Genomic DNA, 17466 nt, shown 5'->3' on the forward strand with positions numbered 1-17466 from the left:
CAAGGCTGCTGTGCTTAATAAAAGCCAGGCTTTTTCCTGTGGATCTGAAGGATTCCCACACCCTCCCCAGCCCAGGCTATCACTGACCTGTTACATCAAGGAGCCACACAGGTCCCGAGAACACAGACATTCCAAAAAGCAAAGTTTCTGTGCCTTTTCCACGAGTTTTGGCCATGAGGGTGGGTGAAAGGCCAGCCAGGTACAGGTGTGTTAAATTTCAGGTGGTACAGCAGGAGCTGAGTCCAGAAACCCTTCAGTCAGCACTTTGGAAATGGAGATGATTTTAATGGAGAGTTTGGGAACCTTTGTGTGATTTCACAAGGAGTGAAGAATAAATGAGAACTTGAATTCAGCTGATCCCAAACAGGGTGCCCAGAGCTGCTGTGGCTGCCCCTGCATCCCTGGGAGCACCCAAGGCCAGGCTGGACAGGGCCTGGAGCACCCTGGGCCAGTGGGAGATGCCCCTGGCCATGGAATGAGAGGGGCTTGGAGGTCCCTTCCCACCCAAACCATTCCCTGAGCTGTATGATCCTGCTTCCAGCCCTCAGCTGTGCAGTAGCACCTTGTGGAACAAAGACCAGGACACAAATGCAACTTGTGTAAGGCTGCAGGAAAAACAAACATTTTCCTCCCCAGCCAGCACAGATCACCTTCCACAGGGGCCCTGTGTTCTTTTCCCTGATTTTACTGGGATCAAATCCCTGGTTGTGTCCAGAATCCCAGCTCAGGTCAGCCCAGGTTTAGAGGTTTAGAGACAAACACAGATCTCCCCAGCAAAGCAAACACCCTCTGAATCTGTTGTTTCCTCCCTTTTCAGAGGGAGGTGCCACACAAGGAACCCACCTTGGAGTGCTCAGATCTCAGGATACAGCAATGAGCAGAGCTGGGCAGGATTCATAAGACAGGGAAGGGCTTGGGGCTGTCCAGCACTTCCAGCCAGGCTCACAAGGGAATCAGAAAAATTGGAATTGGAAAAACTTCCAATTGGAAAAAATTCCAAAGAACTGGAAATTGGTTTCTGTGGGAAGAAACCAGGACTGGAAGGGTGTGTTGGGGTCAGGGTGATGGTCACTCTGCTATCCTGGGATAAACCCTGACACCATGACCTGATCTGAAGGATCTGACCAGCTTTCCCTGTGCTCCACAGAGCTGCTTGCTGGGAAGCCAGAGCACTTCCAAAGCTGTGTCTCCATGAGCTCCCATCCCCAGGGAAGGTGCAGATACCTTGTTGCTTTTAGAGAGCATTTATTGAGCGTGCAGGATCCACTCCAACCCCCCATCCCCAGGGTGTAACTTCCAGAGGGGCTCCACGCTGCAGTATCCTGCTCACAGGCTGTGTGGCAGCATGCACAGGGAAAAGAGGGAGCACAGCATGCATGGAGAGGGGAGAACTCCCCCAAAACAACAGGAGTGCAGCCATGAGAAATGTAACATGGAATATTACAGAGATCCAAGTGTGACTGAAGGAAGTGTCTCTTTGGTGGAGTTTGGTAACAGAGAGAAAACCCCAGACAAACAAACAAATATCCCTATTCCACCCTCAAATCTAGATCTCGAGGCTGACTGACACCCCTGACACCATCCCAGAGGGTGCTGGTGAGGTGCAGGAGGGCTGGAGGCTGCAGTGGGACTCACCCTGAGGCACAGACCCGTGCTGTGCTCTACCTTCCATCCCTGGACTGGGACAAGGACTTGGGGAACAGGGATAAAGCCTGGCTGGCAGCACAGCTGTGTCCCAGTGTGGATCCAGCGGGCCATATGGAGTCAGTTACACACACCAGGCCTGTGCTGATGCTCTTCCCCTTTCCCAGACCATTTTCCAGCACATGGAGAACCTCTGATTGTGAACACAGAACTGACCTGGGCACTTGGCACTCCAAGGGATCCCAGTGGAAGAAGCAGAGCACCCCTGCTCTGCTTTGTCACCGTCATTAAACATGGAGTAAAACTAAAAAAATTCCCCTAAAAAGGGCAATTCCATGTGATTGAAATGCCCCCCAGACCTTCCCATACAACCCCAGGTCCAGCCAGTGTATTCCAATCACATCCTTTGGAACAAACCTGCACTGTAATCCCAGATGGATTTCAGCACTTCCAGACACCCATCCCCACAGGCCACCACAGTGGAACAGTCTCAGTGGAGGCTGTGACACAAAACATGGGCTCAGTGACCCCCAAACCAGGGGCTCAGTGGCCCAGGGAGTGCCCTGAATCCAGAGGTCCAACACAGATCCTGCACAGAGTCAGGCTGAGTCCAGGAGTCCCAGGAGAGCTCCAACAGCGCCGAAGTAACCCTGGGGAGCAGATGGGGACATGCAGTGAAAATCCATGGAATGTGTTCCCTGACACAGGAACAGCAATGCCCACAGAATCAGGGAATGCCTGGGGTTGGAAAGGACCTTGCAGATATCCAGTGCCACCCCCTGCCATGGACAGGGACACCTCCCACTATCCCAGGGTGCTCCAAGCCCCACTGTCCAGCCTGGCCTTGGACACTTCCAGGGATCCAGGGGCAGCCACAGCTTCTCTGGGAAATCCATTCCAGGGCCTCCCCACCCTCACAAGGCAGAATTCCTTCCCAATACCCCATCCATCCCTGCCCTCTGGCAGTGGGAAGCCATTCCCCTTGTCCTGTCACTCCAGGCCCTTGTCACGTCCCTCTCCAGCTCTACTGGAGCTCCTTTAGGCCCTGGAAAGTCACCCTGGAGCCCTCCCTTCTCCAGGCTATTACACACACAGTTTAATTTTAATAACATATAAATGAGAGGAGAAAGATACAACTACAGGGAGGTACATTATAAAATAGAAAATAAATAAAGCTGTGGCTGTAGCAGGAAAGCCCTGAACTCCTCCTGTACTGCATGCACCCAACAGCTCCACATGGCTCTTTCCAGAGCACTCCATGGATTTGTATTTTGCCATGAGACAAATTTTAAAAAGAAATTTTACCTCATGTTCCAAGAAAAGTGCTTTTAACTGTCCCTTTGACCAGTAGTCCAGGGCATAGGCCAGGAGCCTCATGGAGATGGTGTTGATCCGAAGGAAGTTGCCCACAAACACCACACGGTTGATGTTCTGCAGGTGTGAAGGGGAAAAAAAGGAATATTAAGGCTAAATTCTATCTTCTGCTTGCAATGATAAAAACCCCATGTGGGGAAGGGTCTGGAGCACCAGGAGCTGGGAAGGGGCTCAGCCTGGAGCAAAGGAGGCTCAGGGGGGACCTTGTGGCTCTGCACAGCTCCTGCCAGGAGGGGACAGCTGGGGGGCTCGGGCTCTGCTCCCAGGGAACAGGGACAGGAGGAGAGGGAACGGCCTCAGGCTGGGCCAGGGGAGGTCTAGATTGGATATTTGGATAAATTTCTTCTTTGAAAGGGTCGTCCAGCCCTGGCACAGTTGCCCAGGGTGAGTCCCCATCCCTGGAGGGATTTAGAAGCCATGTGGATGTGGCACTTGGGGACATGGTCAGTGGTGGCCTTGGCAGTGCTGGGGGAATGGTTGGACTGGATGATCTTAAAGGACTTCACCAACCTAAATGGCTCTGAAATTCTATGAATTAAGTTCCTGCTGAAAGTGTCTGGCAGAACATGCAGAACACCACACACAATTCCACCACAAAGAAGGACCAGGCCATTTTAAGCCACCCTCCTCCTCAGACTCTCCCAGAAATTCCCAGCCCAAACAACAGCCTTTCTAACTCAGGAATTTGGACAGAACAGCTGATTTTCCTACAAAATCCTTATCCTGCCTGGGAACACTGATCATCAAGTGCCACCTGCTTCCCCTCCTCCCAGCTCTGGCCTTTGATCCATCATGAAATAGCTGAGTGACTCTACTGTTAAACTGGGGGTGGGGGGGAGGGAACTGATTAGGAGCCCATAACCAAAACAATTTTTAAAGAAAGAAAAAGACCAACCACGCAGTGATTATTGTGGATTTAAACCAGACCTCCAGCCTTACTTTTCCATCCCAAAGTAGTTTTGATCCAAGCTCTGAAGGTTTCTTGTTCTCCAACATGAAAACAATTCAGTTCCTCCTCTTTCTGAGGAATCAGATCAAGTCTTTTACCTGCTCCTGCACTCATATCCTTCTGTGGATTTTCCTTCCCTCCCCACACTGATTAACACTTCCCCTGAACTATTCAGGATCCTCTTTTCATTCAGCTGAGCTCCAGAGCAAGGAATTAGCAGATATATTATGAGCAAGGCTGTTCAGGACAAGTCTTGCCTCTTTTTGGCTGCAGAGCCAGAGGAGTCAGGAGGATGCTGGATTCCATCAGCCCATCCCATGGAAGCAGGCTCAGGATGGAGTGCAGAACATGTCTCTGCTCTTTCATAGCCCTGTACAATGCTGCTTGACATGAATGCAACAAGGCAGCACTGTAAAGAAGCTGAAAGCACAGAGATGCAGCAAAGGACGTGGCAGTGGTGGGACTCGGCCAAGAAATCCAGAGCAACTCATAAAAACAGCACAGGAGAAGATATCCAGCCTCTACACCCCCCATCCCTCCTTTCCTCCTCTCCCACTGCTTCCCAGAGCTGTTCCCAGAGAGAGGCACATCCCTCAGGCAGGCAGCAGCACACAGGTGATGTTTCAGGCAGGGAGCAAGGGGAAGAGATTCCCAAAATACCTCGTTAAGGGCACACATCCGTGCTATGGAGCCAATGTTGTTGGTGATGGTGATTAAAGTGGCCCTGGCCAGGTCCTCCTTGCTGACAGATTCCCTCTTCTCCTTGCTCATCATGTTTCCAAAGCTGTAAAGACAGTTTTGGGGTTAAAGGTCCCATCAGAATTCTCGGAGAAAATGAGAACTGCTAATTTAACCAAAGTGATTCACCTTGAAGGACTGATTTCTAACTTCAAAAAGCATTGCTATCCATAACTTATATCTCTTAGGAATGGTTGCTCTCCTAAGGCACCTAAATCCAGTTTTTCATCCTTGCAGGATCTCCAGGGGAAACAAAACCAACACGAGGCCCAGGCAGGGGGTTACCTGGATGCCACAGCCCAGCCTGGCAGCCCGAAGCGCTCGTAGTCTCCTCCGTAGATGTCCCTCACCAGTTTGTCCACCTTGGTGCTGTCCCCGTGGGATGCCATCTCCAGGGCCTCCTCAAACGTGGAGCAGCCTGTCAGAAGGCAGCAGAGGCCAAAGAAGGTTCCCCCTCCAAGGCTGCAAGTAAAGCAAAATGAAAATGAAAGCTCAGATTGTTCAACTCTGCATCCCAGTTTGCTCAGGTCACCCCATTCCTGACCTCTGTTTTAGGGAAAACCATTTTGGAAAGGCAGCATTTTCCCTCAAGTCTGCTCCTCTCACATGACCTAGAGGCTGTAAGGAATCCCTCACAGCCTTCTGCACAGGCCATGCTCTGAAATGAGACCTTGATTTTTTTTTTTTTATGTTACACTGTCCACTTTATTCCCAGCATCCAGAGATGTTAATCTTAAAATAAATGTTAGTTCTGAGGGGTAACTGGGGTGTCAGGGCAGATATCCAAAAGTTGGGGCAAAAACCCTGTCTTGTTCACTTCACAGCACACAGATGCTACTAATGATGTCTAGTAAGAGCAAGAACTATACTGAGGGAATTAAAAATTATTATCATTACTACTACTGCCTTTCAGGGAATCCAGGAAAGCTTAAAGCCACAGAACTCTATGGCTTTGCCAGGACACAAAAGCCACATCTTCAAGATGGGCAGCAGCTGGGGAACTACTGCTATGCCATTATCCCTTCCACCAAAATCTGGCAACTTCTGGAAGTCAAGATGGAAATCTCAACTTCTTGGATCAAAGCTAAGAGTTGTTAAAATCCCAAACAACAAGACCTCATAAAAGAAATAAATAAAGCCCTTAAATTCCTGCAGCAGAGCAACTGTAAAACCAGCTTTGATGGAGACTGGCTGCAGTAAAGACACCAAACCATGAAATCCACATCCTCTTTTCCAGGAGGGATCTTTTCTGGCAGGGAATAACCGCAGTAAGAGCAGGAGCTTGCTCACTCCCCTCACCACCTTTACTGCAGTTTGTCCCTGAAAATGCCATTTACAAGGCAGGAATGTGCTCCAGACCCTAAAATCCAAATCCCTTTACCCCCCAGCACTCACCTGGTGCCCGTTACCCGTTTATAGTTGTCTTTGGAATAGACAGCCAAAATGCTGACCCCTGAGCCAATGTTCACCAGAAGGAGAGGATAGGGATTCTCCAGGTTGAATGGAAGCTTCTGGCACCTCTCAGCATCCGTGGGGTTCTCAAAATAGTAACACTCTGAGTGGCCATTGAAGCCCACGGAGTCGATGTACAGCACTCCTTTAATAAGGCAGTCCAGCTCATCAAGCTTACAAAGCTCAAGGTCACCCATCTGGTGGGAAGGAAAAAAGAGGAATATTGAAGATTAGCCAGGGATTTGAAGTATTTATGCTCAGGGCTGGAAAAACGCATTCACTGCCAGCTCAGTCCAGCTATGTCCATGCTCCCTGTGGAGGATGAGGGAGAATGGATCACAGGAGAGCTCAGGGACTCCAAAGTACAGCAGCCCTGAGGTGAGGAACAGGGGAAACAATCTGGATGCACAGATGGACACTGAGAGAACTCCAGCAACTCCCACAGCCCTGATTTAGGCTCTGATGCTGAGGCACTGGTGTGAAAAGCTGGGGAAAATGAGGGGGGACTCACATTGTTTGATCAAAACATCCCACAAAACCCACCCAAAGGAACATCAAAAAAAAGCAAGGATGTCATTACCTTGACCACACAAAACTGGATATTAGGAAAAACTTAACAGAAATAGTTGTGTTGCCCAGGATAGTGGCAGAATCCCCATTCCTGAAAGGATTTAAAAGCCATGTGGATGTGGCACTTGGGGACATAGGTCAGTGGTGGCCTTGGCAGCACTGGATTGGATGATCTTAGAGGGCTTTCCACCCTTAATGATTCTCTAAAAGCCTCTTTATTTGCATTTTTCCAAGCCCTGACTAAACAAATATTTATCACATACTTTTCACCATGAACAAGGATCCCACTTAGAATGAAGCCACACGATGATGTCCAACCCCAACTATGAACTTCCTGACAGTTACATTTACCACCAAATATGCCTGAACCTCAACCAGCTCATTCACACAGGTGTTAGAAATGAAACCAGGCGAGCAAAGGAAGAAAACAAAGCAGGAGAAAGACAGCAATGAGTAAAAAAAAAAAAAAAACCACCAAAAAGACTGAGATTAGCACCAGAAGAGATTAAAAATAGAGAGGAAGATGTATAAGAAAGATCATAGTGAACAATTTTAGAGTTACATTCAGGGCAGGAAGTGTTTTAATTTGGAGATGCCAACTTGAACTGGAGTTAGGGACAGCATCAAAACACAGATTTAGAGAAATCTGAGAGCGTGCAGAGCAAAGTTTCTAGTTTGAAGCCTTCAAAGCAACGTCACTACCAGATCCTAATGGTATAGAAGCCAAAAATGCCTACTGTGCGAAAGTCCTGCTCAAATTTGTACGCTCCACCTCCCGTGGCACATAAGGTAGTGTGGAGGCTCGAGAAGTGCTTTTCGCTCCCCATTTGGATAAAAGCAGGCATGTCATGGGTAGGAAAGCGTATAAAGTGCAGATTGCCTTTACGTCCACACAGGGTAAGGTCCCTGAGCTCAAGGTGCACATCCCGAATGCCTGTGGAGCCATAGGCTACGTTTGAGGTCAGGTATTTGCGGATGCTTTTGAGGTTTTCCACTTCTTCCTCTTCTTCTTCGGCCGTGATGTCCTTGGGTTCAAAATAAACCAGTTTGACCAAGGTGCCTCCGATGTCCAAGCCAAACCAGGGAAAGACTGGAGAGAGAAGACAAAGAGTAAAGTGTTGGGGAGGATGAAACAGGAAAGCCTTATAAATATGATTGCCTGGTAAAAGATTTTGAGAATATAGAAACTATAAGTGAGATTGAAATGAAAGCAAGCTTTGAGATCCCTCAGTTACTGAACAACTGGAATACAATGGTATGGCCAGCTGAATGTAATCCCCTTTTGATCAAACAATTCCATCTGCTTGCAGACAGGTCTGAGGGTCAGAGCAGACACTACTAGCTTGGCAGAAGGGGCCCAAAGAGGAGATTTAGGGTTTAAAATGTAACACAGTATGGTAATGTAATGATTCTTATAGGCTGTATGTAAATGCTATAGGATTTGTATCTTGTACTAGACCAGTTAGTGAGAATTAGAATATTCAACACAGAAGATTTATTGTATTGTAATGGGAACCTCACTCTCTTACTCTCTCATCTCTCTCTCTCATCCTCTTTACCCCTCTCTCTTCTCTGCCTGCTCTGAGCTGTGGCTGGCAGCTCCCAGCAGGGGCCCTGCAGCCAGGCCCTTTGCAATAACCCACAAGTTCCACGACCTGGCTTCAGAGATCTCTCATCTCTGTCCGTCCCAACCGTCCCACCCCCGACACTCCTACAGTAAATGAGACAGGGTATGGCACAGCCATAGCATGAGCACCTTTCTAGTGCCCCTACCCATGGGGGGGGGGTTGGAACTTGATGGTCTTTAAGGTCCCTTCCCACCCGAACTGTCACAGTCATATTTTCTGGAAAAATCCCTTTGCCTGGGATTCTTCTCCTGGGAAGATGAAATCCTCAGCGAAAAAGGAAAAGAAGTTCTTATCCCATCTGCTTCTTCTGTGTTGGGCTCACATGTGGAATGTGTTTGGAGATTGTTTATCCAACTGGTGCTTGTTTCATTGGTTTCATGTGAATTGTTTTGGCTTATTGGCCAATCAGGGTCAAGCTGTTTTCATTATTATCTTTTTAGCTTTCTGTAAGTATCCTTTCTGTATTCTTTAGTATAGTTTAGTTTAGTATTCTTTAATATAATATAGTATCTTAAAATAATAAATTACCCTTCTAAGAACAGAGAGTCAGATTCAACATTCCTTCCTTCATCTGGGAACCCCACAAAAACAATACCAAAGCACCCTGTGATTCTATGGAAACGGTTTTCACTGAATTAAATAATGCAGTTCTCTAAGGACCCATGCGGTCTCTCCATTTTCAGGAATGCTGTCTTTGACAAGAGACTCCTCCAACATGAGCACAGCTCCTGTTCAGAGATCCCCCATGTTCGAATATTTGCTGTACAACACCCCAACACTGACATCCCTCCCCACACGTCTGACAGCTTCCATAGCCCTGCCAGATCCTGCGGCAGGTTTAATCCCCAGCTATTCCTTCTCCCAAGTTCTGAACCAGAGCCAGAGCCACGGATAACACCAGTGCTTTTACATCAAAGGATGTACAAACGTTCCCTAATTACAACACAGAGCTGAGGTAGACAAGCAATCTAAGATGCCGCAGGGAGACAAAAACAAATGTCTAATTGGATTATTTTATTAGTCAAATTCCCCCATGGTACAAAATATGCATCAGTGTCAGGCCCAGCAACATTTACAGCTGTGTTAGATAATGAGCTTCTTGAAAAAGATCAAGAGAAACCCCTGATCTGATGGAATCTGTGATTAGAGCTGGGAACTGGAAGAGATTAATATCACTATTAATGAGCTAAAGGAGAGGCTGGAGCCAACGAGATGCACAGGATCCAGAGCAAAGGGGAAAATGTAGCCACATGTAAGAGCTTATGGGAGCAGGATTCAATCCTTATGGTAGCTTCCAGAAGGAAAAAAGGAACTTTTAGAAAATAAATCTGAATACTGGAATCATAAATGTTGGAAAAAAACCCCATAATCCCAACCATTCCCCCAGCACTGCCAAGGCCACCACTGATCCACGTCCCCAGGTGCCACATCCACATGGCTTTTAAACCCCTCCAGTGATGGGGACTCCAACACTGCCCTGGGCAGCCTGCTCCAATGCCTGACCACTCTTCTGGGGTGAAAACTTTCCCAGGATCCAATCTAAACCTCCCCTAGCACAGTTTGAGGCCATTCCCTCTCCTCCTGTCCCTGTTCCCTGGGAGCAGAGCCCGATCCCCCTGGCTGTCCCCTCCTGGCAGGAGCTGTGCAGAGCCACAAGGTCCCCCCTGAGCCTCCTTTGCTCCAGGCTGAGCCCTTTCCCAGCTCACTCAGCCTCTCCTGGGGCTCCAGACCATTCTCCAGCTCTGCTCCCTTCTCTGGACACGTTCCAGAGTAGATGCTACCAAAGTTCCTTTGGAAAACAGGATCTTGTGTTTTAGTAAAATTCCTTATCTGCAAACAGATAAGGGTGGAACATGGAGAAGCCCTCATTCCTCTCCCTTTGGAGCAAGAATCCCTCATGCCGGGCTCCTCAGGGAACAATCTTTGCACAGGCAGCAGCCTGACAAGTTGGAGGACACATTCTCTCCTAGGCAGATTTATCTGGTGGCTGTACAGGCCCTTCCAAAGCTTTCCAGCTCCCAGGAGCTGCTGGCACTGGCAGCTCCCCACAGTATTTTTAATCCACCAAGTTATATTTATGTATTTCCACAGAGGCCACCCCCAACCATCACCAAAGGAAATCTTGAAAGAAGATGCAAGCTCTATTTTTGGAGACACATCCAAACCCCAATCACTCTCCATTTCAGAGGCATTTACTTCAAACAAGAAGAGACACAAAAATAACTTTTCATGAATGAAAGGGAAAGCAATCTGAATGGCAGCCCAACAGAGGGAGGGAGCAGGAGCAATCCAAGGACTTTTACACAGGCAGATAGTGATAAGACAAAGGGGAAAGGTTCTAAACTAAAAGGAGACATTTATGTATTAGGAAGAAATTCTTCCCTTTGAGAGTGGTGAGGCCCTGGCACAGGCTGCCCAGAGAAGCTGGCCCTGGATCCCTGGAAGTGTCCAAGGCCAGGCTGGACAGGGCTTGGAGCCACCTGGGATAGTGGAAGGTGTCCCTGTGTCCAAGGCAGGGGGACTGGAAGCAGAAGGTCTTTAAGGTCCCATCCCACCCCAACCATTCCATGATTCTGGAATGTATTTGTTCCTGTCAGAACATGCCATTTGATTTCTGCATTCTGAAGTCCACTGTGTTTTGGTTTTTTTTTAAGCATCCCCACTGCATTTGGATAACAATCTTCCCTCATACTGTCAGGCTATGTAGGGGTAAAAATGGGGAGAGAGCAGAGGCTGGGGACTCAGAGATGGCCTCAGATGTGCAGCAGGAAAGACAAACATCCAAAACCACCATGCTCTGAAGCCACATGCCTGAAAATGCCACAGGGGCTGCTCCATCACAGGCCAACAGGCTCCCACTTCCCAGCACTCAGCTGGCAGCACATGCACAGCTTCAGTAAAATAACATATTTGTTTTAAAGTTGCTAGTGAAGCTCACAAACTCCTACACTCAGTGACATAAATCTTCCAGATTTCAGGGCAAACACCAACTGGGTCTATCAGTTTAGGCAGCTTTCCTGGTCATAAAAAACAGAGCAAGCAGCTCCTTGGAAATTTCATCCCAAACCCAGTACCATCAACATCTTCAGGTTTTTATTAGACGTAAATTTAGTTTTTATTTGGGCAGAACATTAGGCATGGAGTTAAACCACACCAGTTATCCACTATCTGTCTCACCAGGAACAGGAATACTGGAATGATGCCAGCAGAGCTGGGAGTAACTGCAGCCAGGCTGGGCTCAGGGGTCACTATCTCCACTCAGCACTGGCCCTAAAAAGCAAATCCAACCCTCTGAGGTGGGACACAACTTCCGAGCAGAGCTGGCTCACACCTCCCTGGGGCACCAGCTGGAAAAGCTCCACACTGAGCAGCTGGTGTTCTCCATCTGCCAGGAGCTCAGCTGTACCTTCCTGAAGTCACCAGGGACAAATTCAAAAAGACACACTATTAAGGTAATTATCTTACCCCAAATGATTGTTAATTATGGAGTCCTCATTATATACATCCCAGCCACAGGTTAAGAATCCAAGGAAGAAGCATGTGAGCTCAAAATTAAGTACTTCTTTCCCAAGCTGTGAAGGATTCCCTATGCAGTAACACCTGTTGGAGAACTCAATCCATTACAGGGATAAAACTTCCCTATAAACCCTTTTTTTGTAGGAAAGGGGAATGGCACACAAACAAGAGGAGAAAACTATTCCAAGGACATGAAGAACTAGGAATTTTTTCCTGAGACTTACAGGAACATGCAGGGCTGCAACAGCTCTTCCATGTCTGAGAACTAGAAAAATCCAAGGGAGGGAGGAGGAAGCTCTCCTGGATCAACGCCATCACCATCTGCCACCAAGATTTCTCCTGAAACACTGATTTTTTTTTTTTCCCAGCAGATGAAAGCCATCCAGAGATTCCTCCCTTGTAAGCCTCTGAAGCAATTTTTCCAAGAGAGCTGCTGCAGATCTCCAGGAGCAGCAGGAGAATTGCTGGCATGCAGGAGCCCTCTGGGCATCCCCTAGACTGAATTTACTCAGTCAGAAGGTTCTGCTGGAATAACCAGACACCAGCAGAGATGCAAACACTGCCCTTCATCACCTCCTCCCTGCTGCTACTTGGAGAGCTCTGGGTGAGGGAAGAGCCTTGCAGGTCTCCTTTAACAACGGGAAGGATGGCAAATCCCAAGGCTGCCATGGGAAGCACTGCATGGACCTCTGGGCTCTCCTCCTGCCCAGCACCTTCTGGGAAGGGTTTAGTTGTTCCTTGGGTGTTTGGGCATTTCCAAGAAAGGCAGGAAATCCTCTGCTCTCAGCTCCAAACCTCCTGCAATCTGTCCCCTTGCAGAAACTGTTGTTTTTTAGAGGATGAGAGCCACGAAGCTCATTCTCAGTGAGCTGGGCAGAGAAGCTGTGACTGCCTCATTCCTGGCAGTGTCCAAGGCCAGGCTGGAACAACTTGTACTAATGGAAGGAGTCCCTGCCCTTGGCAGGGGGTGGAATGAGATGGTCTTGAAGGTCCCTCCCAGCCCAAACCACTGGCCTGACAAAGTTTTACTTTCCATGAACATTATAAAAGCAGTTCTCTCCATATATTTTCATATAAACAGTTCTTTGTCTTAAAAACAAACCTTCTTCTCAGGGGCAGATCTATGGATATGCAGCAATAAACAAAAGACTGGTCTGCCAACAAAGTTAAGGGCTCACAGTTCTGACTAAATAATCCCAGAAAAGCTCCAGAATCCTTTGTGTGCCCACAGCAAGAGCTGCCACCCTCCCTTCAAATCCCTTTTGCAGTCAGACTGTAAGATCTTCAGGGCAATAAAATGAAATTGCCTTTATCTGATATGTAAATTACTTCATAAAATTGGTCACTGTGTAAATAAAAAAGCCCTCAACAGACTTATTCTGGAAGCTGCAGAACTGTCAAGATGAAAGAGGTGATATAATTAAAGATCTCCATGGTGGATTTTCATCACAAAACAAGCACCTCGAGTTGTATTTCAGAGTGATCCTTAACTTCTGAGCCAATTATATCAGGAGCTAAAAAGATTAGTCTGATGACTTAGTTCAGTGTGTGACAGCACCTCTAGGCTTACTCTGAAATATTAAATATTATATTTTAGTAGTGTTATACCATGCTAGAAATTTTACAGCTGAGAAAAAAATACAATTCATTAGCATTTAATATAAAGTGACATTAAGTCTACATCTCCTCCTATCCCTAAAAACAGGCTCTGATAGGAATTCATATTTCATACACCATTCCAAAACAGAAAAGGATATTTAAACATCAAAGCTTAAATTTTGTACTATCAAAGAGGTGACAAAACAGCATTTAATTTTTACCTTTCCTTCGATACTCTATGAATTGAAAATTTGAAGTCATATGTCTATCATGTATTTGCATGATCCCGACAGAAGATACTAAAACTTCCAAAAAGGGATCAGTTGAAGAAAAATAATATTTTCTCAGGGAACAAACAAACAAGCTACACAAGGGAGAAGCACATTTTGCTCACCAGGGAAATAACCTCAATTCACCTCTGTTGAATACCCCAAGATTTCAGGATGAGCAGGAAGGGAGTGGAGGAAGGGGAAAAGGGGGAAAGCTGATGAACTGAAACGTTGATCTCTTTCTCTTCTAAAAAAGATTCATTAAAAAAACATTTCCCTGCTCATTATGACCATCATCAAGTTTCTGCCTGGCACTTCACCCTGCCCACAGGCACAGCTCCCTTAAGAACCATGATGGGAATATCCTCAATATTCATCTGGAGTGTTCCCAGTCCAATTTTTAAGTATGGATTTCAATTATGGCACTGATAATGCAGTACCAGGAAGGAATTTTCCTGTACTGTACCTGAAACTGACAGTTTTTGTGTATGACATGTCTGCCTGTCAGACTCCCTTTCCCAATGTAACACTCCAAAGCTTCAACAATCTCCACTTTGTGTTTTCAGGGACACTTCTTGGTCCCTTCTGAGAGCAGCAGTGCCCTTGACTTCTCCCTCTTCTGCCAGGGGCACACAGAAAATCCCAGTGTCTGCAGTAAAGCCCCTCGAGTGCACCAGGAAACATTTCACAGAATCATTCAGGCTGGAAAAGAGCTCCAAGCTCAATTCCAACTGTTCACACAGCACTGTCATCTTCACCCCTAATCCACGTCCCCCCCCAAGCACCACTTCCACATGACTTTCAAACAGGGAATTTAAATTGCAATTTAATTTAAATTTAAGAGTCCACAGCGCATGAAGGCACACAGCTGGCATACTGGATGCAGAGTTTATTTCAGATCTATCCCAAATCCAATCCTCTTCCCTGCTCTCTGCAGTGAGACAGCCCTGACTGCACATTACAGGCTCAGAGGGCTGAGGAGGAAGGAGGATCATGAGTCTGCCAAAATCCTTTCATTCCTGGGGAAGTGGGGCTCATCTGCCAGGGCACCTGCCAGCACAGCCAGGCAAGACAAGCCTCAAGGTCACCCAGCTCCTTTGCCACATGCCAGCAGCAGACAAGTGGGAGCTAAAGTAGGACATTTTTGATCCCACACCCATTAAATGCTTTCCTTTAATTTCAGCTGTAGTCTTCCTTAAGGTGGGATGGAGCATTTTAACTCCAAAACATGACTGACTGTGACATCAGGCATTGTACCTGCTAAGGGACTCACCTGCTCCTGCACATTTCTCTTCCACTTATCACAAGAATAATTTAGGAAAGTCAGACTACATTGTAATCCCAAATCCCACCATGCTGACCTTCCAGACTCAATCCAAACCCTTTTTTGAAAGCTGCCAGAACACCTGTCTTCCTTAAAGTATCCCATGCCACTCTCAGCATCCAACTTTAATCCACATTTTCCAGAGAAGACACAGAAACTGCCCCGGGCAAGGAACAGAATTATCATCTAATGCAGAGCTCCCTCATTTTCATACCAGAGATCTTTCATGTCCCTGCAGCCTTTTAACAAGTCTAATTAACAGCCTCAAGGTCCTCTATTCCTATTTATCACACTAAGTGCCTTTTTCACCAGCAATCAAAAAATAAAAACAGAAACACTCTTAAAACTTCCCATAAATATGGTAACAACAGTGTCTCAGCACTGCCAGCCACAGCTGAGATGCAGCAGATCCCTGTTTTCAGCCCAGATTCCTTGCTCACACTTTTGTAACAGCTGTGTAGGTACCAAGGAATTACACAGAGGCTGTTTCATTTTCAGGGTATGGCAATTTCCTTCCAGGAGGAAGGACTCCAGCAGAAGTCAAGGAATAATCTCTTGGTTATTCCTCAAATATGGCTGAAGTCAGGGACAGCCACGGCACCTGCACAGCAGCTCCTGCTGCTCCCAAAATGAAGGCTGCCATCCATTTTGCTGTTTCCAGTAGGACATTTACAAACGTGGTTCTAGGGATTTTTTTTTCCCCTTAGAAAGCCTGGTTTGATCTGTGTCCAGCTCCTGCCAAACCTGTCAGGTTCTTCCCTCCCAAAATTTAAACTATTCCCTTTGCTCTCCATTGCCTTGCTTTTACAGTTACCAGTCCAGCCTCAGAACCTCAAACCCTGGTCCCTCCATCTGTCCTGCTGTGCCGTTTTCCTCACTGTCACCTGAAGGTGCCTTCCCTTCCTTCCCATCCTAGGTCCCCAATCTGGGAACCTCAGCATCTTCCACAGCCCCATCCCATGTCCTGTCCCACCAGGCAGGTGTCACCTAACCCTAAACCTCCTAGAGCTCTTGGAGTTCAGCTTTTCCCACCCTTCAGCCCAACCTGCTGAGCCCATGTCACTGTCCCACCACATCCCCACCGTACTGTCCCCAAACTAGCCATGCGGAGCCCATGCCATCACCCCATAGTGCTGTTCCCAAACTGATGATGCTGGACAATTATCACCCCTCCGTGCTGTCCGCAGACCGGCCATGCTGGACAAGTCACCCTGTGTCCCCATGGTGTTCCAGCCTGGCCACGCTGTGCCCATGCCATCACCCCACTGTGCTGTCCCCAGCCTGCCCACGCTGTACAAATCCTCACCCCACCGTGTCCCCGCCGTGATGTCCCCACGCTGTCCGTGCCGTGCCCATCTCACGGCCCCCCGAGCTGCCCCGGTGTCCCCATCCCTCCCCGCTGCTCCCCAGTGTCGCCCCCGGCCCCACCTCCCCAGACCACGCCCCTAAAGCCCCACCCATCTCAGCCACGCCCCCTGATTCATTACCATAAGCCACGCCCCTCCCCTGCCCATCCCCTGAGCCCCCCCCCGCTTCTCTCCCCCCGCCTCGCTGCCGTTCCCGCTCCCCCGCACTCACGCGGGCGATTCTTGCGGACCGAGTCCCGCCGCTGCCGGCTCACGGACCCGCCGCGTTCGCGGGGCTGCGGACCCGCCGCGCTGTCCGCGCCCGCCGCGCTGCCGCTGCTCCGCCGCCGCAGCTGGGAGGGTCCGGCGTCCGCACCGCCGCCCCGACGCCGCGGCTTCTTCTCGTCCTCCGCGCCATCGCCACAGCTGCGTGGCGGCTCCATCGGCAGCGCGGCTCGGCCCCATGGGCCGCCCGGCCCCGCTCCGGCCCCGCTCAGCCGCCACCGCCGCAGCCACCGCCCCCGGCGCGCCTGCGCCGCACGGCCCCGCGGGGCGGGACACCCCGTGAGGCGGCCGCCAATCCGCGCCCCCCGCGGCGCAGAGCGACAGGAGAATCCGCCAATGGGAGGCCGGTGTTGCACGGCAGCGGGAGCTGGGTCCGCCTCCTGCTGTCGGCCGCGTAGAGTGATAAGGGCGGCTACCCAATCGGAAGCGTGCGCCCGGGTGAGGCGGGTCGATATGCGGCAGTTCTGGCCTATGGGCTTCTTTTGGCGCGAGATTGACAGGGCAACCGCCCAATGATCGAGAGAGCTGTCCGGGTAGGGCAGGAGAAGGCGCGGTGATTGACAGCCGGGTAACTATGGCAACACGGGGGGCCGAAGGGAAGTACCGCAGTAGGTTCGGCTGGGCTGGGCCGCGCGGAGGGGCTTATTTGAATATGATCTGCATATGCAGATGATGATGCATATAGACGTGGGGCGGTCTGCAACCCACCATGGCGGGCCTGAACGGATCTTAAAAACCGCTTCTTTCCACCCCCTGCCTTGGGCTGGGACAC

At 48.9% G+C, this 17466-nt stretch overlaps 1 protein-coding gene across 2 annotated transcripts; it reads right to left on the minus strand.

Annotated features, from left to right (window-relative positions):
- Positions 1-1225: 1225 nt before the first annotated feature.
- Positions 1226-16928, minus strand: PANK2 (pantothenate kinase 2). 2 transcript variants are annotated; one of them, XM_059845446.1, is made up of 7 exons: positions 16642-16928; positions 7465-7817; positions 6101-6354; positions 4991-5167; positions 4628-4751; positions 2950-3075; positions 1226-2294 (listed from the first exon to the last, which is right to left on the minus strand). In XM_059845446.1, the coding sequence occupies exons 1-7, from the start codon at positions 16850-16852 to the stop codon at positions 2244-2246; spliced, it is 1296 nt and encodes a 431-aa protein (XP_059701429.1). In that variant the 5' UTR covers positions 16853-16928; the 3' UTR covers positions 1226-2243. The 2 variants fall into 2 exon arrangements, with proteins under 2 accessions (XP_059701429.1, XP_059701430.1); XM_059845447.1 differs by lacking the exon at positions 16642-16928 and having other exon boundaries at positions 7608-7749.
- Between the last annotated feature and the right edge of the window lie 538 nt (positions 16929-17466).

Source organism: Haemorhous mexicanus, chromosome 4 (assembly GCF_027477595.1).
Source record: "Haemorhous mexicanus isolate bHaeMex1 chromosome 4, bHaeMex1.pri, whole genome shotgun sequence".
Lineage (NCBI taxonomy): Eukaryota > Metazoa > Chordata > Aves > Passeriformes > Fringillidae > Haemorhous > Haemorhous mexicanus.

What these genes read in the sequence shown, in the direction of transcription:
- PANK2 (XM_059845446.1), bottom strand. Translation starts at nt 16,852, where the DNA reads ATGGAGCCGCCACGCAGCTGTGGCGATGGCGCGGAGGACGAGAAGAAG. An exon ending in GGATGTGTGCCCTTAACGAG is followed by an intron (nt 3,076 to 4,627) that starts GTATTTTGGGAA and finishes TCACACCTGCAG; the next exon opens with AACATCAACCGTGTGGTGTT. An exon ending in CACTTTTCTTGGAACATGAG is followed by an intron (nt 2,295 to 2,949) that starts GTAAAATTTCTT and finishes TCTGCTCCCCAG; the next exon opens with GGTTACTTCGGCGCTGTTGG.